The following is a 24,671-nucleotide window of genomic DNA, read 5'->3' as shown; positions in this document are numbered from 1 at the left end:
ATTTAAATTTCAGTTAACCTGCAGTGTAATATTAGTTCCAGATGTAGAATTTAGTGATTCATCACTTACATACAACACCCACTGCTCATCACAACAAATGCCCTCTTCAATACCCATCACTCGTTACCCCATCCTCCCCCCAGTCTTCTCTCCAGTAACCCTTAGTTCTCGATGGTTAGGTGGATTGCTTTATTCACTTACTTATTTTTAAATCTGTCCATCTTGGCAATATATGTTGAAATTATGTTATCAGGTACATAGGTTTAGGATTGTTTTCTTAACATTGGATTGACCCTTTTGTCATCATGAAATGTTCCCCTTTACTGTTAGTAATGTTTCTTAGTCTCCCTCATCTGATGTTGGTATGGCTATCTCAAGTTTCTTTTGGTAGGATCATAGATATTTTTGCTAGGAGTAAATTTATAGATGGACTGATTCACCATTATAAATTGAGGCTTATAATTCTGTTAACTTACTGGGTATTACTTTCAACCCAGCATTTAAAAACCCTTGGTGCCATTCTAGTTCTCGAGTTCCTCATAAACATACTTGATTAAATGGCATCAACTCATGTTTCTCTCATACCCTTTTCTCAAATTTCCATTGGTTAATCTTTTTCAGGAAGTTGGAGGAGTGGTCTAAGTCAGGAACAGCTCATAATCTCAGTATTTATTACTGCCTTTTCTGGTTAATTCTATCCTTTCAGGGGTCAGTGCTGCTCTGCTAAGCTTTGCTCAGGCATCATTTTCAGGAACTGTTTTCTCCCTACACTGTGTGTGGTTGGTTATTCAGAGACTCTTACCCCAAACAGTCTCTAGACCAGTTCTGATAACTATCTCCTTTCAGGGTGCAAATCTGGGGCATCTAATTCTCTTTTGGTCCAGAGTGGACAGAAGAATAACCACAGAGGATTATGATAGTAGTTAAAATGTGCATGGATGGAAAACTTCATAATCCTCTATGTAATTTCTGATGACCTAGGTTTCCTGTATGCTCTTGGCAGGAAGATATTTTTCCATTGCCTCTCCAACCTTTAATTCCATGATTGTGAGAAATTATATTCTGAGCTTCTTTCACCTGTAAAATACTGGACACACTTAGGGAAAGATTTTGGGCCTTCTATTATTGCCCTGTTGTGTCCTCTACACTTGGGCTTGCATATGCTGCATTGTGCAGAAGGCTAGAGAGCCTCCATGTTTACTATTGATGAAGCAATTGAGGCCCAGAGTAATGGGGACTTGCCAGGATAAATATACTTAGTAGCAACTGAGGTGGATCTGATTCCCTGCCTTATTCTTAGGTACTTGTGATTCTTGTTAATTTTTAAAGTTTAGAATACAGACACACACACCTTTTTTCTGTGCTAAAAAAGAACATCTTGGCTCTGCTATTTTATTAAGCATCTAACTTTGGGTAAGTCAGTTCACCTACCCATGCCTTTCTTTTCTTGTCTGTAAAATGGACTTGTAACTATTTCATGAGGCTCTTTGAGGTTAAACAAGCTAATCATATAAAAATCACAGTACCTATACCATTTGGCCTATAGTAACCCCTGAAGTTATCTGCTATGATGATGATGATGATCAATGATCAAAATGGTCCAATCTCATTTTATGGATATATTCCACCAAAATCAGTTAGGATTATTTTTATGAAAGCATAAAGTCATCAAGAAGCCAGTTGCATAACTGAGCTCTGTAAGTGGCCAACACTGATAAACACAGCTCTCTTCCAACCTTGGCTATTCTTTTGTAGTGCTTCCCTCACTTTTGAGCTTAGCTGTCCTTGCAGGCTATTTTTTCTCTTTATGGACAAGAAGCATTTTGCTTAGAAATATCCATATTTTCCTTCTTTTGATTATTGACATAATCTTAGTGCTTGGTAGTCAATAACACTTTAGCCTCTGGCTTACCAGGCTACCTCTCCCAATACTGCAGGTGGAAAATTATTGTTCTTCGGAACTCTGGCCAGTGGAGATTTTCTAAGATAATAGGGTCAAATTTCATGTCATCTACTCATAGTGAAGGACATTTATTGCTGCTAACATCAATGCTTCTTTGGAACAGTTTCTACATTGATCATTATAAATTCTCTGTAAAACTGTCTTATTTCCATAATGCCTATGTTTTTGTTCCCTTTTCCAATTTATCCTTGTGGCTATTTTTAAGTTTAAAATTCCAGTAGTGTTTAAGTTAACTGTGTGTTATTTAAAAATTTGTGAAAAGATACTATCAGAAATAGAGGAAACAATGTTATTTTTCAATACTTTAAGAAACTAGGAGTGTAAGTCATAAGATATATTGTATAGCACCTTTACTAGAGATATTTTCAAAATAATTTAAGTTTTACATATTACAGATATTTGTACAAAAGAAAGGTAACTTAATTTCACGATCCTAAATAAAAAAAACCCCGTAAACTTTTCCAAGTGACTAATTGTGTGAAACAAAACACATATGTGAACATCTTTTCATGTTTGATCAGTTTTATTCCTGGTGGTAATAAAACTAAGTAAATTAAATGCAAAATCTTGACTGCAAGGTAATGGTTGAAGTTTTTACATACATAAAGGAGTCAGAGTAAATTTATGGTCCTATAATGGCTGTCGGCTGCTAATATTGTATGTATATTCTTATAGTGATCTATAGCGCCATGGCCAAAATACCATAGGGACAAGATCACAGTTGGTACGTGCTGTGTTTGTTGATTTACCTCCCTTGGGCATGTAAAATATTAACTGAGACTACTTTGATATGGCTTGTCTGTTTTTGTTCAGGGTTGAATATGTGCTCATCATTAGTCTACTCTTTTCTGGAGCCTATAAAATGGCACTATCCATGTGAGACTGTGATGTTAGAATTGCAAACCATCTGTTTATTTTCTGGTACCATGTATTTCACTTAAAATTTCTTTTTGGATTGAGTTTATGATTCTAAAAAGTTTAAAATAAGTTTATTATTTGATTTAGTTCTGTAAGACTTTTAAGTTCTGTACTCCTTTGAATCACAATTAGACAATTAGATAAATGTTGTAGTGCCAACTCCCAGGTCTTATTTTCCAGAAGGTCTTAGATCCTGCAAGTATGTATGATAGCAGAACGCTTAGTGACTTAACAGCTCCATAGTGCTGCCACCTGTCTGCTCCTCCCTTTGTTACTGATCAGACCCTGCCCCCTGTTACCTCCTGAGTTTTCCTCTTTTAAATCAGTCTTTGGTTTGCTCCTCTCTGTTCTTACCTCGAGGCAGGAGAATAGGCACACTTTAACTTCCACAGCAGTGTGGGGGGTAGTTGTTTACCTCAGTCTTAGATGATAAAATCTGGTTTTACAAACTGAGCATGAGAAAAAAGCAGACAACTTAATAGATGTCTGCTTTTAAGTAATTGAATATATATATAAAAAAGCAAACTCTTTAGAATACATCACCTTTTACAAACAATGGTTAGAATCACCAGATTTCATCTCTAGTGCTGTAGAATATCAAAAACTAACTCTATGGATGTTAATAGAAATTAATTAAATTGAACTCCATTTGTAAGAAGGCAATTTTTCGAGGAAAACGTAATACCCTGTAGATTTCAATTAGAAGTCCTGGGTATATTTGGAAATAATACGTTGCCTGTGGCATGGCCACAGCCAAAAGACTGAATTCCCAAAGATTACTGAGGGAGTTGTCTCTTTTCTGTATGGTCCAATGACTGTTACATAGTGCTTTGTCTACCCTAATACTCTCCTTATTTAGAATCTAGTCTATTGTACTTAGCTTACCTTTTTATAGCACAATCATCTTGAATTAGTAAAGGTCTGTGATTAAAGAATCTGATTGATGGGTGTGCTGTGCTTTTTTTTACCTGGTTATACAGTGTCTGCTCATATCTTTGTGATCTCTCTAGGCAAGAGAATCAGGTAGTTAAAGTTTCCTGATCATTAGTGTTTCCACCTGTAAGTCTATTATTAGAAGCAAAGAAATTTCTTTCATTTTACATGGAATAGCTCTTCAGATACTCTATAGAAAACAATTTTGAAATGTCAAAGGCCTAGCTAAGGAGAATTTCTTTGGATTTTTTAAGCCTATGACTTTACCAAGTCAGATTACTGAAAAGCTATGTAGTTGGGCCACATTTCAGTAGCCCTTTGCATGGATGTTTTAAAAGCATTACTTTAATAATAGGTCCTTGCCTTTTATTGGGGGACAGGTAAGGAAGAGCCTGTGTGACAATCATTTCTATTAGTTTTTGTAAAATTGCACTTGAATTCTGTGGGCTGTGTTAGTTCTTATCCTTTATAAAGATTCTTATGGTAAAGGCTTAGCACTTTCTCCGAGAAGAATTTCCCTCTCTTCTTGTAAACTGGTGCACATTTTATTGTGTGCTTTATATGCAGCTAGAAAAGTTCCCACTTTGAGAAGCTTTCTAAGAGTCAGCCAAATTGATGATAGCTTGGGAATTCTGATAAAGTTGCTAATATTTTTCTTCATTCATTGGTTCATGTTTTTGTCTCATTATTCTGATTGACCTTCATATCTTTACTGGAAGTAGGCAATACATATGTAACAATGAGCTACATCATTTAATTCTGAGTTCTAACATCAGAGTATGTAGTGACATATCAAATTGAGAAAATAATTGTTTTCCTTAAGCCTTATATTCCTCAGCAGGGTTTTAAAATAGTACTTGGAAATCTACTAAATCCCTATTTCAGGTCACTGAACTCCACGTTCAGTTCCAAACACAGTTCAAGTCTATGCTGTGTGGAGCTCTTGCTCTATAAGTCATCTGAAATCTTGGAGTTGAGGACATGCATGGAGTGTGGAGATTTAGAAAGATGAAGAGGTCAGGGGTTACCCCATCCCATTGATAGATTCTAAAGTGACAACAATTGCCATCAAAGATTTCTGCCTTTTGACACTCTCCTGCCCCCCACCTACAGCTTTGGGACTCTGTTTGAATTGCTAATCCCATTTCAAAGAGTACCCTCAAGAAGATCGGTTTTCCCCCACAAGTATTGTTGGGATTTGAAGTTATAAAACATCTCTTGAATATGCTTTTCAAATCTGTGGCACTTTATCTTTGCATTGCAATTTACCTTCCAGGATAATTGATGAAGTAGTATCTTTAAGTATTTATCTGAAATAGGATAAAAATGTGAAAAGTTTTATCGAGATAGAGGTAACATTTATTTGTGATGTTCACACATTTCATTCATTACTAGAACATATCTTTAATGAGTCCACTTAGTTTTTAAATTAAAATGTATTTTTAAAAAAGTTTGCGTCATGACACTTGTCGATTGTTGTGCCGTAGGATCCTGGCTACTGGGTGAAGATTCATCACTTAGAATACACAGATGGAGGGATCCTGGATCCAGATGATGTTTTGGCAGATGTCGTGGAAGACAAAGATAAGGTAGGTGACTCATACTCTTCCCCTTTGTTTGCCTCTGCAAATAAAGGAAACTGTATGCTTCCTAGAGATTGAAATCCTTAACAAACTCCTGTGTCAATTATTATTAAAAGATACCATCTGTTCAGGTTTTACCTGAACAGCCCATAAATCAATGTACTTCATCAGATGTTTGGAAAAACTTTGTCAAGGTTTAGGAATCTGTTCATGGTGGCCTAATTAGCAGACACTTCATTCCCAAGAGCTCCTGATGCGTCTCAGTAAATTAGTGTCAGGCTCCAAGGCTGTTGGAGTTCTCATTGCCATTGGTGGCTCTGGGGTTTATTCTTGGCCCTTGCTAAATATTCAACTCCATGCCTGTGATTTGAATGTGTTTCAAAATAGAATACAAGTGGGAGAAAAGTCTTTTGAGGAACTATGGTGAAGGTTTTTTCTTTTTCTTTTTCAAAGTAGCAGGCAAACAAGGGTCTTTCATGATAGTCTTTGTTTTCATTGCTAAAGTTAAAAAAAATGAAAACAAACAAAAAACAACCCACTAAATTGAATATTCCAAGAAGTTAGAACACAGTCTGCCAACTACTTGGGAATAATCCCATGGCAAATATCTTATTTTAATAAGATTTTTCTTCTGTTGGTAAACTGGGAAAAGGTGTGAGAGAAAATTTCAGCAGCCATACGCTGAATTTTTGCTTTTGAGACGTGTTGTTTTATTACTGCTTCTGTGTTGGGCTCCTCTCCTCAATGGTTCATGTGTCCTCTGGAATTGGACTATGGCTATTCCTGAGGGATCCTTGCTTCAGAGTTTCTTTTCCTGTGCATCTTTAGTACTGTTTGTACTAGGCTAATTTATTTGTGTATACATGTTTCTCTTTTTCACTTTTCTGTACTCTCAGGGGGGTGCGTGTGTGTGTATGTGTGTGTGAACCAACTGCATTAGAATATGAGTAAGTGATTTATTGAACTCAGGTAAAATTTACATGTTTCCTTTTCTGTAAGATCTTTTTTGGACTGTTCAAATTTACGTTTGCCTTTGTAGACCTATCCATTTATTTTCCCTGTTTTCTCTTGGAACTCAGCCCTGGTTTGCTGATTTGCTTTGTTTTATCATTACTCATTTCATAAGGGACGTATTTCCCTAAATAGATTGTAAGTTCTAGATGACATGGACCAGAAGATTTTTATTTCCTTTACGTTCCTCTTATTAATAATATCTGGTAGAGTCTCTTACCCAAACTTGATTCTCAAAGAACACTTACTAAATTAATGAGTGAAAAAGAAAGGTTTACTCTCTGTAGTTGACTCCTGCTCTACATAATTCTGATGCAGACTTCCTGTTTATTGCTGGGTCTCCTGGTAAATAATGACATATTTACATTGGTAACTTTACTGGAGGACTTTCACTTCTGGATTTCTGTTTCACTTTCTGCTTTTCTATAGCCATCTTCTCATTTTGAAATAGTTTGGCATTTGGTCTGTTTGTTAATGAAGAAGGTCTTCCCTTCTAAGATTTCACTGATGCCCAGTGTATTAAAACACCAAAAAGTTAGGCAGGGCCAGAAGAAAATGTCTCACCCGAGCCTTATCCAACACCTAATCACAGGAAGGATGTTTCCATGAACAGTGCTTAGGGAAATCATTTGTCCTACAGAGCTCTTCTGTTTAGAGAATTTTTTAACTATCCTGGGAGTGCCCTTTTAACTATAATCCATGTACTAGACACAGAAACAGCTTTTATTATATGTAATCTCGGTTTTAAAGGGACTTCACTGCTACTGAATCAGGTAAAAATATGAGGTATACTGTTAAAACCCTAGCAAAGGATTAGTGCTGTTTGGGTGCAGGTCTACCCATCCCCTTAATGCACTTTCATGTGAAGTACATGGAGCCTAATTGGTATTGTACTATGGAACAGACAAGATGTACACTTTGGATATTGCTGGAAAAAAGTACGTGCTCCCATTCTCCCTTTTAAAAAATAAGGTAGGTGAAAAAGAGAGCATCACTTTTGTTTTTCTTGATATTGTCTCTACAATATTAAGATTTTCTTATAGTTTATGTGTCTACTGTGGAAAGAGGTTCTGGCAGACTTTGTTTTGCCTTACTTATTTCTAAGTTTAAGAAGTGATTAGAAGTTTGGGGGTCCCTGGGTGGCTCAGCGGTTTAGCGCCAGCCTTCAGCCCAGGGCATGATCCTGGAGACCCAGGATCGAGTCCCACATCGGGTTCCATGCATGGAGCCTGCTTCTCCCTCTGCCTGTGTCTCTGCCTCTCTCGCTGTGTGTCTCTCATGAATAAATAAATAAAAATTTTTTTAAAAGTGCTACTTCTAAATATTTAGTGATACATCAAATTCACCCAAGATCCTTTGAGACAATGTCAAGCTTAGATAAAATTTCAATTCACCTATTTTCAAATTGGCTATCTTATAATCTCTTGCATTTAGAATATAGCATTCAAGCCGAAAGAAGCATGGATGGATGTACCTCAGCCTTGGCCAGTGCCCGCTTACCTCAATTCCCTAGGAAAGCCTCTCACTACAGGTGGAAATGGCAATTAGGAGCCTTTGATGACTTAGCTGGAAAGGAGGAAGCAGGAGAATTGGAAATTTAGAATGAGAAAGCAGTGCAGACTGACGCCATTTACCAGTGTAAGGAAGAACCGTCCAGTACACTTCTGCAAAGACTGAAATTAGAGATCATGTGGTATTTTCCTTACAGTCACACAGTTTTCTAAATAAAGGGCCTTCAAAACTCCTGGTACCAGAAGTGGTTTGCCTTTGGTCTTAGCTCCATCATTCCTTGGGCTAACACTGTGTGTGGTTATATTGGTGCCTCTTTGGGATGTTTATTGTTCTGTTTTGCCTTGCTTTCCCAGTAGAGCCCCTTCATAGGGGAGCTGAATTTTCTTACCATGTTACACTATTTCTATCCTAGATTTTGTCAAAATATTACTGGAGTAGCTTTGGAATTTTGCATCTTAAAATAATTAATATTTGTGTAAAATGTTATAGCGGGATTTAATTATCCAGTTGCAACAATCACTCTTAAAAATTTTCCAGTTTTATGTATCTGTTTGATTCAAGTTCTTTGGGACGAATACCAAAAAATTTACAGCTTTACGCTGATGCCTTTTCTCTGGCTGCCCAAGGCTCCCGACATAGTTCACCCAATAGCAACTACTTAACATTTTATGGAGCAGTAACAGTGGCCCAGAACGTCCTTGGCAATTATATATTCTATTTTACTTTAGAGCAACCCTGCAGGCAGGAGCTACTTATTATCCCTATTTTTAATTTCTGAGAATAGCCCCAGAAATAGTGACTTGCTGAAGATCCTGCAGGTTGTAAGTGGCAGAATCAGAACTAGAACTTAGTTCTAGTTAACTAGAACTTAAATTTCCAGATTCCTTTGTTCTTCTACAATGTGCCAAGCAGCGTGTTGGTGTTTGTATCTATGATTACTAATTGTGAGAACTCATGACTTGCAAGTAAGCATGAATCTGCTTTTACATAGCTCGCACTATTGTTAAGAAAAGGTTGGTAATAGAACTATAGAGTATGACAAAGGTACTTTGAATCAGGGTATCACAGCTATATAAATTTCACTCTCTTTGCCTGAAGCCTGTACCTAATTTATTGTAAAGGTGTTTTCCCTGTGTTGTTGTCCCTTTCATCCCTTTCTCTATGTCTTAGATTACTCCTTTGAGGACTTTGTAGACTACACTTATCTAACAAATATATGCTGTTTTGTAGGAAAATATATTCTGTATTTTAGTAATTTTCAGAGGGATTGCTGAATGTGCACAAATTATATGCTGTGCTGTCTGCAGTAGGCAGAGTAATAGCCTCTAAAGATCTCTAATCCTAATGCCCAGAACCAGTGAGATGTATGTTACATGGGAAAAAGGGTCTTTGCAAATGTGATTAAAGATGTTAACACAGGGGAGATTATTCTGGATTATTTGGATGGGCCAGGTGTAATACAAGGGTCCTTATAAAGGAGAGGAGAGTGGTATGATACAATGTGAAAAGAGTTGAATGTCCAATGTTGAATTTAAAAATGAAGCCAGGGGCACCAGACTGGCTCAGTCAGTAGAGCCTGTGACTCTTGATCTTAGAGTTCTAAGTCAAGCCCCATGTTGGGTTGTAGAGATTACTTAAAAATAATAAAATCTTGGGGATCCCTGGGTGGCTCAGCAGTTTCGCGCCTGCCTTTGGCCCAGGGCGTGATCCTGGAGTCCCGGGATCGAGTCCTGCGTCGGGCTCCCAGCATGGAGCCTGCTTCTCCCTCTGCCTGTGTCTCTGCCTCTCTCTCTCTCTCTCTCTGTGTGTGTGTGTCTAACATAAATAAATAAAAAATAAATCTTAAAAAAAATTGTAAAATCTTAAAGGGGAGCAAAAGAATGCAGGCAACTTCTAGAAGCCGGAAAAATAAAGGAATGGGTTCTCCTATAGAGCTTCCATAGGGAGTACAGCCCTGCTGACTTCTTGACTTAAGCCCAATGAAACCTATTTCAAACTTTTTACCTCTAGAATTAGAAGATAAATTTGTGTTGCTTGAAGATTCATGTTTATGGTAACTTGTTATAACATCAATGGAACATTAATACCATGTTTCTTATCCTATTTTTAAACTTCTAAAATGGTGATGTTTTGACAAGTTGGGCTTTAAGATTTTGTAGGACAAGGAACATGGCTTATGTTTCAGATTAGCTGATCACACTGTACATTCTTTCCAAAGTACATCACAAATTGAATCTCCATTCATTGGGTGAGTCCTCGCTCTTTAGGACTTGACTGTCATACTGTTGCTTGTGTAGAAATAATTTCAGGGTCACATTGGAGCTATGTAAGAGCTCACTTATCAGTTTCTCATTGTAATATGTAATGACTCTAAGAAGTCTAAGGATTAACATTTAACAAAACCACTGCAAAGGTTAGCATTAGCTGACATTTTTTTGAGTGTGAGAACCTGAGTATTGAACTTCTTAAATGATTGTTTTCCTTGCTATTATTTCTTGTTTGTAGAAGGCAATTGCAATATAATACTGAAATACAGCAGTGTATAACTTATTATGTAAATTGAATTACTGCCATGGTTTTCCAAAAGTATATATATAAAAGTAAAATTTTATTTTGTGGTAAAGTGCAAGGAAAGAATGTTTCCATCTTTGACTAAATTTTGACTATCATAGGGGTTAATTTTGGAGAAATGCTCAGATCTCTTGGAATCTAGTGATGGTGAGTTAGCCTCCGGGATCACTTGTGATATCTGGTCCTCAAATATTAAAGTTTCATTTCAGTTTCATCCTTTATTAGCTATGTGTCCTTGGGTAAGTTTCATCTCTATTAGTGTTAACTTGCCCATTTGTAAAATGGATATGATGTTAGTCTTTACTGTATTAGTGTCTGAAAACTATTACTTTTTAAGTATAGTATGGTCTATAGTAAATGCTCAAATGTTAGCTGTTAAATATTGTGATAGTGTCATTAGTGTATTTTTTACCTGTGCATTTTGATTTAACCGCTAAATGTTCTAAATTTAAGTATTAAAATATCAAAGGCTAGAGTACATTCTGTTTTTAAATGTTATTAATTTTTTTGGTAAAATTTGGAAGTCATTAAATTGTGTAATAGTTTTATGGGAAGATACTCTATTATGACAAAACATTTGGATTTGTGTATTATTGAGAAATCAGAATGCCAGCATGACTAACTTTAACTTTAAAACAGGAATCCTTTTCTCAGAACAAAGTGCTTGGTAATAGAAGCAGCATTCAGGGATCCAGTGTGGCTTTGACATGGAGACTGTTTTGCACACTGAACTAGTGACCTAAAACCAGACTCGGTCCTTAGGCCCAGGTCGCTCTCTGAGCACGCTCTGTTGCCCCCTAGTGGAATCCACAGCTACCTGGAGAGCAGCTTACGGGAGATTCTCCGTCAAAGTGATGGTGATGGGCTCTGTTTCATTCTCAATTTTACTGTATTTTTAGTACAGCTCAGACTACATTGTGGAGAGTAAAACCAGACTGTATATTTCAACCAGTGGTGATTATTTCTTCATGGTTCTCAACCACACCAATATTTACCTTCTCATTTGTAAGTCATCTTAAGAAGGCTTGAACCAAAATCGTTGCATTTATAAAACTCCCTTTCATTTAAACTTTTCATCTTCCTATTGACAGCTGGAAGGGTGAATGGCCGGTTGTGATGAAGTATGTACCTTCCTCAGTATGTACTTGGACAATTTATGCAGTTTATTGTGGTTTTCTGTAGGTAGGGGATGCCTAATTAGGTTAGAATCCTTAAAAAAGAAAAAAGATAGGTCCTGCATTAATTACCTCATTTTGAGTCATTTTGTCAGTGAGCCTCCCATTTTAAAGGGAAACACCTATTTTAAGCCCTTGGTTTTTTTTTTTTTTTAACAATCAGAATATAGTGTGTTGGGGTTTTTTTCCTTCTAAAGTTTTTCTTTAGTTCATGGGTGCTGAAGTTTTGAAACCATATTTTAGAGGAAGTTTGCAGAATGTTTCAGAAGCTAAAGCAAAAGCCCCTAAAGACTACCTTGGCCAAGAAATTCCATCTCAAACTTTCTAAGGATAGATATTCTATGCTTATTGAATTACAAAATTACAGAGTCATAGAACCAGAAGAGACCTCAGCAGTCATGTGGCCTAAACCCATTCTCTTTCAAAAAATATCTGAACCGGGAGGCATAAAGGGCTCCATATTTCCAGCTAATATCTTTTCTGAGTCCGTTTCTGCATTTCCTCCCTAGAATGCTGGTAACATCTGGTGTGTTTTAAAACCACTCCATTTCCCTCCCTCCAAATTGGCTTCCTCCATTTGGCTTCCTGATTTCTATTGGTAGGAATATATCTTCTAGTCTTCTTGGTTTGAACTTGCCATCATTTAAAAAATTTAGTTAGTAAATCCAATTTATTCTTTTTGTTTTAACCCATCTCGTGTGTCTGCTCCTCTCTCTGTGTTCCCACAGCTACCAAATTTAAATCCATAAAATCTCAGGCAGGGTTATTTAATTGATAAGGAACTGGTGGTCTTGCCTTTAGCGTCCCCCTTGTCTCCCCTATTCTGTGCAATGAGTTCTAAGCAGACTGGCTAAGAACTTGGATTCTTGACAGGCAGAGTCACTTCATTTCTTGGCTCTGCTATCGGTGTGGCTTTGGGCAAGTTACTTAATCTCTTTGTCCTTAGTTTCCTCTTGGGAAATTGGAGCTGCAAAGTGTACTAATTTTACAAGTTAATACATATAAAGTATTTAGGAGAGTCCTGTCCTGTAGTAAGTCATCAATGAGTGTTAGGTGCTATTATAATTAATATACTACTATTTTGTGTATAATAAACTATTTCTGGGAGCTTCTGGGTAGCACAGTTGGTTAAACATCTGCCTTTGGCTCAAGTCATGTTCCCAGGGTCCCCAAAATGGACTCCCTGGCCAGTGGGGATCCTGCCTCTCCTCCTCCCTCTCCCTCTGCCTCCCCTGCTATGCTCTGTCTCTTGCTCTCTGAAATAAATCTTAAAAACAAAACTCTATCCCTACACTATAATATACTACTATTACTAATGTAGTACTGGTTAAATCCTACCATTACTTTCATTATATACTGAATCCAGCCCAAAATTCACAACCAAACATTATATTCAGCATCTTCAGAATGTCCCCAAACCATCTTTCTCAAACCTCAACAGTAATGAAACTGCTATCCTGACTATTCTCTTATGTACCATGTACTTTCTACCTTCAGAGCTTTCTTTGTTTCACTTGTCCAGTGCGTCCTTGTCCCTACTTCCTACCTTATTGAAGATTTATTCTGTAAGTGACCCTTGAACGACATGGATCCACTTGTATGTAGATTTTTTTGGATAAATACAGTATAGTGACTGTAAGTATGTTTTCTCTTCCTTGTGATTTTCTTAAAAACATTTTTAAGAAAATGTTTTTCTTAAACATTTCTCTAGCTTACTTTTTTGTAAGAATATAGTGTATATAATGTACCAAATATGTGTTAACCAACTGTGTTGTTGGTAAGGCATTTGGTCAACAGTAGGCTAGTAGTAGTAAGTTTGAGGGGAGTCAAAGTAACACATGGATTTTAGACTGCCTCCATGGTTCAGGGGTCAACTGTCTATGTTATAAAATGTAAGCTCCCTGAGGAGAGGAGGGAGTCTTTGTTATATTCACTACTCTTTTCCCACTGCCCCTGCCAGTGGGTGGCACTTTATAGCTGTTCAGATAGCTGTGGAGTGGAATAGAGGAATGAATGAATGAATGAATGAATGAATGTATGTACGTTAATGTGTGTATGTTTTTAAATCTTTAATAAGCCATTACCAAATTATACTTTTTTTCTAGGTAAATGAGAGAGTGATAAATGATCTCTTACTCTGAAGTGTCATTGGGAAGGTTGAGAGGTTGTATGTAAAAATTAAAAGGAAATTATAAAGTATTATAAACAGGTAAAGAATATATTTCTGCTGCTCATTTATCAATCTTTCAAGATCTAGATCAGCTTATTTTTTTTCCTAGTCAGTGTTTTCAGAACATCCCAACCCTAAGTAAATTCTCTGTGCTCTGTAATTTTAGAGAAATAATTTGGCAGTCTCTTTAAAAATACATACTATTGCTTAGTTACATGTATTAATTGCCATCTTAGAATTCTTAAGGATTTTATGGTTTTGGGCACCTTGTTGGCTTAGTCAGTAGAACCTGTGATTCTTGATCTTGGGGTTGTGACTTCAAGCCCCACATGGGTTGTAGAACTTACTAAAATGAAATAATAAAATAGTAAATACTTAAAACGCAAAACAATACAAAAAAAAAGTATTTTTATGGTCTAACTTAAGCCTTAATTTTGTTTCCCCAAATGTCTTGTATGCTCCTTTGTGACTGAGATAGCCTTTTATTTTTTTTAAAGATTTTATTTATTAGAGAGAGAGAAAGAGAGAGAGAGATTGAACAAGAGAGCACAAGCAGGGAGAGGGGCAGAGGGAGAGGGAGAAGCAGACTCCCCTCTGAGGAGGGAGCCCAACATGGGGCTAGATCCCAAAACCTCAGGATCACGACCTGAGCCAAAGGCAGACACTTAACCACATGAGCCACCCAGGTGCCTGCTGAGATAGCCGTTTAAAATAATTTGTAACAACTGAGGTGTTACCTGTGGCTTAGTATTTAATAAACAAATTTGATTTTAGTTAGAGAGCTGGAACTTAAAGATTTCTGATTGTCCTTTATTTCCTTCCACCAAATTATGTTGCCTCTTTGGAATATTTCATTAAGAGGCAGTTTGTGGGCACATTTCAACCTCAAAGGAGCACTCTGGAATCCATGCCTCTGTGACCTTACTGTGGCAAAAACAAGTGGCGTTGGGAGGTAGTAACTTGTGTCAAATTCCTTCTCCTGGTCTCTTCTGCATTGGCCACTATACGGTATGCGCCTGCATAGGTGAGAAAGAGACATACTGTGTGTGGATCTGCGTGTGCAGACTGTGTGTATACTTGTCCTCAGTGTGCTTGTTTGTTGTTCACAGCTGTGATGTGAAGGTTTCACCAGAGGTTGGGGGAAAAAAAGATTTTCAAGTTTGGTGGTGCTGTTAACTTAGGTAGGCATTTGAGTACAGTAAAGAATAAACAGAAGAAAATGTTTGTTATATGTGTAAAATTTCAAGTTTGGTTGGAGGGAAAAAGACACTAAAACTTGAGATTACAATAATGCTTCACTTAGAGCAAAAAATGTAATTCTAAAAAAAAGAATCAATGAACGTTTTTACCATTACAGCATGCCTTTAGCCATATGTTATTGGACCCAGTTCTACCAGTGTTCTCTCTCTCATTAGCTTCTTTTGAAGCTATCTATGCCCAAGAGGTATGGGACCATTATTGTTTTTTAAATACATCTATTTTTGACTTATACAACTTACAAATGGCAATTTCATTAAAATACCTGAAATTACACCAAATAGAAAGCTACTTCAGTTATAAAATATCTCCTTTGAAAAATGCAAATGCCTCTTGGTGCTAATTGGGTGTCACAGCGTCATTGCCTAAGTGTATATCAATTCAATCAGATTGCATTCCCCGTACCATCTAGCTAGAACCCGCTTCACTGAAGGAATACTGTAGAGTGTTAGGTGCCAGAGCGTTGGGCTTTGGCAGTTTGAATCCAGGTTTTTCTTACTATTCTAACCTCGCTCAACCTTCATTTTTCTCATTTGTAAAGTCAGATACCCTGTCTCACTGACATCACTGGGTTCATAGGAGGATCAAATGAAATTAAGTATATGGTAACAGTCTGAACTGTGATGTGCCAAACAAACAGAGCCCTTTGCTCTTAACTCTTGCAGCAGTGGTCCTGAGGAGTCAGAGCAAACATTTTCTTGTGGTCCAGGAGGGACTTGCTATGGAGGAGGACGCTGAGCCAGGGGGGGGAGGGATGTGAGGAAGGAGGAGGAGGATGTTTGGAAGGAAAAAGAGGCTGAGTATGTGGAAAGTCTTCTCTCTGTATCCAGTGAGGTGTCCAAGAAAAAAGGGACCTCTTTAACCAGGAAAGAGGGCAGCCGTGAGGGTTGTAGGAAGAGGCATGTTACTGAGGGATTAAATTTATCCCTGGGAGTATAATGGCTAGGAAGAAAAGATATCAGACCTTCTACATACAGACAAGCAAGGAAGGAATGAACTATAGTACAAAGACAGTTTCCCAGAGCTTTCCAAGATTCTGGAATCTGTTCCCATGTCTGTGTATCTATTTACTAGTTGGCCTACTGTTTCTATTGGCAGTAAGCTTCTTAAAATGAAAGGGAACCGTGTGCTTCTTTGAAGAGCAGGGGGGTATACTCTGTCTTAGGAGAGATCTTAAAAAATCAGATAAAACATTATGGAAAGAAAAGCACCTAAATACCTGAAACTCCATGGTTAGGAAGAAACAAAACAAAACAGTAGGGATATGTCTCAGTACTGACAAGCTTAGGCAACTATTTAGCTGCTTTATTTCAACAAGAGACTGAGCTATTCAACAATTTGATGAGACTAGCCCTGTGTACTCTCTTGGTCAATCTTATACTGGGCAGGTTCTTGCGTTTCCAGGAGCTCAAACACACTTTATATTCTTAATTAGCTACATTGTGAATCAGATGAACTTCTGTGGAGCTGCTCTTGGAATCAAATTAATGTTTGTAACACTTCTATTGAGGTACTTGTTATGAATTCCTTTACATGTATAGATGCCTTACATTTATAGATAACATTTTTAGTAAATAAGCATTTCCTTAAATTTGGCTTTTAAAAATTGTAGCTTTTTAAAGTCCTGTAAGTATATAATTTTCTGTTAAAAATAAAGTGTACTTCCCCATCATAAATATGGAAACTTCACTTAGAGAATTTTGGCAGGATTACTGAACTGTATATTTACTGCTTTAAGTTTTTAAGTTCTCTTTTTAGCGTCCCTTCTTCTGATGTTATGAATCAATTTTGAAGGATCAAATGACATTTCCTTAACAATAAAAAGACTTTGTGCAGACTTTAAGAGTAGTATAATAGCAAAAGTGCTTGTTCATGTATAATAACTTTATTAGTCTCAATAAAAATGTTATAAGTGAAACACGTATTTACACAGTATTTAACCATAGGCAGACCAGAAAGACTGCAAAGTAATGATGTGAGGTGATTCTAATAGCCCAATAATCTGAAATATGCAGTTTTATTTATATAAAGAGAAAGTTAAAGAATCTTCTAGTTCTTGATACCAGGGCTGGAACTTGATTTTCTAGACTATTAGCTTAGTGTAGCTGCGGTGTATCAGTTCAAAAAAGAACCTAATATGATGGCATAATGTGGTGATCTAAGTAGCTCACCTATAGATGGAAATCTTACAAAGCTTTTGGGTAATTATTTAAAATGGAAACACATAATGTGAAGACTGATCTTGAGTAAAGGACGCAAGGGAACCTGCTAACTATCCTCATGTATTTGAGGGATCATAGAAAAGAATGAATAAACTCATCCATTATATCCCAAGAAGTTGGCCCTTTTAAGAAGTTCCTCTTAAGGAAGGAAGCACAAAATAGTTCAATATAACGAATAGCCCTTCAGTGAAGCATATGCTGCTGTGTGAAACACAGACTTTCAGTCATTGAGAGAACGTAAGCAAGAGTTGAGCAGACATTTGCCTGGAACTGCTCTTTTAGGTTTGGAGTGTGATCTGACCCACAGTAGGCCAACTATGAGCTTCTTAGGCATGCATTTCAATCTAGAAACACAGGGTTGGCCTGTGTATTGTGCAGATATATTATTATTTGCTTACCCAGCATCGATTCTTCAGTTTTGCTTTCCTAGGTGAGCTCCACATTTGTTCAGGTAACTCCCTTCAACATGCAGCGTGTATGATTTGATCTTGTATTACCACCCACCTGCAAGGATGAGTCTGGGTGGTCTTTCAGCTGTGATCCAGCTCCCTGGAACTGTGATTACTTTGAGAATGGTCATGTGATTTAGTTTGTGCCAACGATGCTCAAAGAGCAGTTAGCTGAAGCCAGCTGGGAAAGCTCTTTCTTTGGTCTTGTGGGAAAAGTTCCCTCTGACTTTTAGAGCCTTAGAACAACCATCCAACTTGCAGCATGTGGTAGGTGAAGCCATGTGAGCAGAGCCAGACCCCAGGGAGTCTCTGGGACATGATCCCTGAGGCAGGGGATTTAGTCTGTGCTGCGTCCCACGCGAACTTCGGACTTCCAATCACAGGAGCGATGTATTACCTTATCTTTAGGCCTGCTTAGTTAGTTGCCCTTTTCTGTGGCTCACAGTTAAAGTTTCCAATTCTTACCCACTGTTGTAGGACTGTGGGCTTCATTTTCCACTCCTCTTTATTATTCCCTCATGATTAGGGCATCTATATTCTTCCCTCTTTTAGTTTTTTCCAATGTCTTTAATTTGAAAAATTTTCCGAATTTTGTTGATGGTTCTGCCAAGTTATGTATCTATTTTCTTAGAAGTTTTTGAATTGTTGGTAAACGATTTAAACCACTTTAGGTTAAAACGTGTATTTCATTTGATTGGTTTGCATGACTTTGATTTAATAAACAAGATGAATGTGGAATGTTTCCATTTGGTGAGAATTAAATTTTTCTATTTTAAATTCTTTATTATCCATTATTGTTGACTTTGTTTTTCCTAGAAGGAAGCAATTCATGAAATTAAACTGTTAAGCATAAGCGCTTGCTATTTCACTCATTCTTTAAAAAATTATGTATTTACAGCCAATATTCTAGAGACTGGGGGATCAGAATTGTTCTGTTTTTGGCTTTTTTGGATACTTAAAGTAGTTAAGTTGATGTGTGTCTCACAGGGGAACACAAAGGCTGTTTTTCCCAAGGGTACTTTCTTAATCTAGTCTTCTTAATTTTTATTTTAATAACATGGAAGAACTATTCACTGCTGATCTTGAAATATTGGGATTTCTCTTTCACTAGATGCAATCTTATTTATAATCTGGAAACTGGTTAAAACAAAAAAAAAATTCAAAACAAAACAAAAAACTCAGGTAGTTTGACAACTTAGAGCAAAGTATAGTAATCTTTGAAAGTTCTCCAATGCCATGAGATAATTCTATGCTTGATACTCCAGTTTCCCCTAAGCACTTAGGTTTTGCTAATTTTCAGAATCTTCCCCAGTCCTCTAGAAAGAACTAGAGCTGTTGACCTGTCACATAGTTTTTCTCCTAGGCCATATCCAAGTTACACAGAGGTGTCTAGGTTTTCTTGGTGTAGCCGTCAACTCAGAGACCCCCAGGTGGCCCTGGGTCAATCGCTGGGGCAGAATGGGGATTTTTTTTTTCCCTATCACCAAGGCAGAGGGAGTACTCACAGCATGGATATTAAGAACATTTTTGTGATAAAGCCAATGCAATTCATACCTAACTAATATAAAGACTGTGGTTCTTTACATTGTGACCCTTTTTTCTGAAAAAAATGGTTAGCTACATGGCAGCTAAAATCAGTTCTTTGAGTTTGCTAGAGAACTTGCCCTCTCTCCTCAAACTACAGGGGATATTTTGGTTTATTTAGGAAGTTTGGAGGTTAAGTGAGAAGCGTTGGAGTTGGGGGCATGAATATGACTGGTTAGAAAAATAATTCACAGACTCAGTGTGCTGATGACTGGAAAAAAAAAGATGTGCAATGATAAACACCAAAATAAAACAAGCAACAAAGAATAATATGAATAAGAAAGTGATAGAAAAACGATAAAAATGTTGACATTTCCTTAGGGAAACCTAATGTCAAAGGCATAAACACTCAAACTATTTAGATATCTCTTTCCCAAATGGAAAATTCTATTTAAGGAAGTTAAGTATTTAACTGCAGTGATTGAACATAATATGAAATATTTTGCATTTGACAGAGACTTCAATCTGAGATGAATCTTGTGCTCATATATAATGCATTAAAATATGGAATGCCACTTCTGGTTGGCCAAGTTTTAATTTTAAACTTTAGTATCCTTTGTGTATATACACAAAGAAAACTTATTGAATTGGCATGTTTCAAGAAAACTTATATTGAGAACTTGTGTATGTCTTGCTACGTTGATATTTTAAATGAATATTCAAATAAAAGTAGAACACCAAATATGCTAAAGTACTGTGTTTAAATCTTGCTGTTCTTTGGAAGTCAGAACCTGAAAATAAATATCAGATTTATTGAAATGAATACTATGGAAGTCTCTTTTCTGGTAATGTAATTCAACATACTGCTTAGATTTTTCCAAAACGAAATATTTTCCTATTAAATGGAAAAATGTTTTTTACTCAGCTGTAGTATCTGATGGCCGAATGTCAACAAAAGTCAACATAATTTTGGGATTTAGAAATTTTAAAATTTTAGTTACTATTTTACTTTAAAATTGGCTTTTTATACAATGAAAATAATTATGGCGGGAATACTCTGAGCACTATTTTGACAGCAACACACTTTATATGAAATAAATAACATAGGTTTAAAAAAATTGATAGTGTCTCCATATAAGGAGAGGAATGTAGCTCTGGATTGAATTTTTGACACATAATCTTTTATTATGACATCTAGTTGATTAATACTTCAGCCAAATCATTGTTTTAAAATATCTACTTTCACTGTCCATTAGATCTGGAGCTGCAAGCATGCATAAAACCTGGCATCCACTTTGTACTTCCCATCATTTACTTTGGGACAATGCCAGTGTCTTGGTTACAGTGTTTAAAGTATAGTCTGAATGCTTTGTTTTGGGAATTTGTGTAAGGCTGGACAATTTTAATGTGTGACTTTGTTGCTGCATTTGAGTGACCCAAAGATAGTATCAAAACACAAGGTATTTTAAGAACACAAGGTGGGTGGGACAGGAGTGCTGAACAAGAAGCATCTTTGTAGGATTTTTCCTTTGGTTTAAAACTACTTAAAACTGTCACTACTAAAAATGTTATTACCTCTTAAATCTTAAAATTTAAAATACAGTAAAATATAAAGAACACCAAAATTATCTGGATTCACATCGAACAGAAGTAATCATTAGAAACTGGGTATATAAATTTCTTTCATAGATATATTCAAACATAAATATAGCATATATACTTTTTCATACAAAGTTGATACTGTTACATGCTTTTCCTTGACATTTCATTTTGCTTTACTTTTATTCTTTGAAAAAAAAATTTTTTTAAATTTAAGTTTAGCATAGAATGTTGTACTGGTTTCAGGAGTAGAATTTAGTGATTCATCAGTTGCATATAACACCCAGTGCTCATCCCAACAATGGCCCTCTGTAATGCCTATCACCCATTTAGTGCATCCCCCCACCCACTTCCCCTCTAGTAACCCTCAGTTTTGTTCTCCTTAGTTAAGAGTCTCTTATGGTTTGCCTCCCTCTCTGTTTTTGCTTATCTTAATTTTTTTCCCTTCCCTATGTTCATCTGTTTTGTTTCATAAATTCCACATATAAATGAAATCAGATGATATCTGTTTTTCTCTGACTTATTTTGCTCAGCATAATACCCTCTAGTTCCATCCACGTCTTTGCAAATGACAGGATTTCATTCTTTCTGATGGGTGAATAATATCCCACTGTGTGTGTGTGTGTGTGTGTGTGTATGTGTGTATGTGTGTGTGTATATACACATTGTCTGTCAACGGACGTTGGGTTCTTTCCATAATTTGGCTATTGTTGATAGTGCTGCTATAAATGTTGGGGTATATGTGCCCCTTCCAATCAGCATTTTTGTATCCTTTGGATAAATACCTAGTGGTGAAATTTATGGGTCATAGAGGAACTCTATTTTTAACATTTTGAGGAACCTCCATACTGTTTCCAGAGTGGCAGTTTGCATTCCCATCAGCAGTGCAAAAGGGTTCCCCTTTCTCCACATCCTTGCCAATATCTATTGTTTCCTGAGTTGTTAATTTTAGCCATTCTGACAAGTGTGAGGTGGTAACTCACAAAAGGTGATTTTTAATGTTGGCAGTAGTATTCTTTCCTTCTTTGGGCATATTTAGCCTCTTTCTTGCTCTTTGAAGTTTTTGGTATAATTTTGGTCAATAATTACTCTAGTTACTAAAGGTAAATTTTAAAAGCAAGATGTATTTTCAGTATAAAAAAAATCTTAGGATATTTCAGATAATGACTTTCAGCACTTTAGGTACAGCATAGAATTCCTGTCTAGAAAACTGTAGTAAATGATCATGTTAATGGAGCTTACTGAGCTGGTTGCTTATCCAGGCAGTTATATTTTGGCTCTGATCTCTGTTCTTGTGTTTAGAAAAGAAATTTCCATTTGTTTTGCAAGAGATTAATGGTAAATTGTTAGCTGTTACCTACTTTAAAAACATTTCTGCTTTGAAATACATATATGAAGAGTTTAAAGGCAAGTCTAACTTTAAAAGATCTTAAGCCTTATGTTTTTAAAATTTATGTTGACTGTTGTGGGTTTACCTATTGTGTAGCATTTTATTAATACCACACAATACATTTATTTTTTACCAGTGGAAAAGAAACATTTTTGCAAATGCCTTCTACTATGGGAGCCTTTGTAAACATGGAATTTGTTATTATAGAATTGTATGACTATAATTAGAGCAGTATTTATGATTCTAATTGGAATTTTACTTGATTGAGAGTTTACCAAGTGTGAGGCATACTGGTAAAGGCATTACTTACATTCTCTGATAGAATTTTCAAGATGCAGTGAGGTAGATCTATTGTCCCCATTTAGAGATGAAGAAACTAATGTTGACAGAATGGAATTACATGGTTTGCTCACTGTCATAGAGCCAGGGTTGTGGCTGAGCCAGGAATTCAAACTCTGACCAAAAAAGCCAGAGTTCTTAACCACCATGCTTAGGTAGAGTTTGTTTTTCCATGCTTAGGGTATTTTTTTGGAACTCTACTGAATGGTCTCTATACTGGCTCATGTATTAAAAGGTTTGTGCCATGAACCCATACCCATTTTGTAGTTGATATAAAAAAACAATAAGTTGCCTCTTGTTGAAGACCTGGGGGTATGTGGAGCAAGGAGCGGGGGTGACTAAGGGAAGCAACAACTCATTTCTGTTGCTTTATGCTCTGGTAAAAAAAAAAATAGGTTGTGAATTTCTTCTGTGAAATGTTTTAATTTCTGTAGAGTTGCCATGCATTATTCAAGATTATAAAATGATTTGAATTTCAGAAGCAGACAGATTTTCTGATGAGGATTTCAAGCTGTGTAATTATGAAATCCATATAGGTTAAAAGTTCAGAACTCGTTAGCTTAATCATTAAAAAATAACCAATTTCAGAGCATGGCATTTCATTTTAGAGGGGTATGGTTACAATATCACTTACTGAGGTACTCTTCTCTGATTCTGCCTCCTATCCCACCACAGACCGAGAGTGCTCATGACTGCATACCACCTAGCTTATCCTGTGTTACTGCATAATTTATAAAGACAGTTCATATTTTATGGGGTGGTAAATTTGATGCCATAAAATAAGGCACATTTCTAGGAATTTCTTCATCTTTCTTGGCTCCTTAAAAATTCAAGGGAGTTAGAATGAGTGCCAAAGATCAGAAAAGTTCATTGGAACCTGTTACAACATATCAGAGCATACATTTAGGAAATGAATAGCAAAATTCCTTCAGAGAAAGTGTAAATGTTTCAGAATAGAATATAAGGAAATTAATGTTCAAGCAAAAGAGATAGCTCAAAAAGGAGTTTTGTTTTTATTGTGGTAAAGCATAGCAAAATTCACCATTTTAATCATGTCTAAGTGTATAGTCCATTGGCACTCGGTATGTTCATATTGTACAACCATCGCTGCTATCCATCTCTGGATCTTCTCATGATATGAGCATTTTAAAATTTTGCATAAAATACTGCAGATATCTTTGAGAATATATTTGGATTTGTAGAGATGCTTGAAATCTTTAAAGCTTTTGACTTCTCAGTTTATGTAAAAATTGTCTTCAAAGTTGTAGCTTTAGTTACTTCAGGTGAAACACATGACCTCCACTGATATATATGAAATCTTTGCCCAGACTATGAAATACCGTCAGGGCTATGCTGATTTACTTTGGGATGGAAGGACATTGAGGGGACAACTATATTCATGTAAAAGCATTCTTATAAGGAGTGATTTGAGATGATTAAAGATTCCACGATCATCAAATAGTTAAAGAGGGAAAAGGAAATATGGTATTTGAGATTTTTGACTGGCATGAAGATTTTAATGCATATTATCTTGCTTTGCTAATCAAGGTGATTGAAATACACTTGCTTGTTAAAGTCACTTTTGGCTTTTAGTTACCAGATTTTACATTTCTCTTCATTTGAATGCTATGTTGAGCCTTTGCCTTTGAATCTGAGGGAGGTCACTATTTTTTTTTTCTTAGAGTAGTACTATTATATGTTGAGAATACATATATTTTTTCTAATACTTGGAGAATGATAACGAAAAAGAATTTTTTATTGGTTCATTTCATGCTTGGTAAGATTCCAACTGTCAAAACATTATAAAATTTTGAACCTTAGAGGCACGTTTCATCACCAGAGTACTAATTACTGCAGAGAACTGGAGCGAGTCATTATGTAGTAGTATTTATTAGAGCTGCCCAATTTTAATGTTTTTTGGACCAGAGACACTTAAATAAAAGGTTAAACTGTTCTGGCACAGAAGTGGGAGGAAAAACTGCATAGTGCATGCAACACTGTCAAATATAATGCAGGAAGGGTGGAATTAATTGAAAATTAGTCACCAACTTGCAC

At 36.4% G+C, this 24,671-nt stretch overlaps 1 protein-coding gene across 2 annotated transcripts in view; it reads left to right on the top strand.

Annotated features, from left to right (window-relative positions):
* PARD3B (par-3 family cell polarity regulator beta) overlaps positions 1-24,671 on the top strand; it is a 982,784-nt gene that overhangs the window by 136,379 nt on the left and 821,734 nt on the right. For both annotated transcript variants that reach the window (XM_072742730.1, XM_072742729.1), the window contains exon 2: positions 5,302-5,403. In XM_072742730.1, the coding sequence (XP_072598831.1) occupies positions 5,302-5,403 (102 nt within the window). The remainder of the gene's footprint in view (positions 1-5,301; positions 5,404-24,671) is intronic.

Source organism: Vulpes vulpes, chromosome 16, assembly GCF_048418805.1.
Source record: "Vulpes vulpes isolate BD-2025 chromosome 16, VulVul3, whole genome shotgun sequence".
NCBI classification, from domain to species: Eukaryota; Metazoa; Chordata; class Mammalia; order Carnivora; family Canidae; genus Vulpes; species Vulpes vulpes.
Note: the sequence above shows the minus strand (reverse complement) of the source record. Positions and strands in the feature narration are given on the sequence as shown.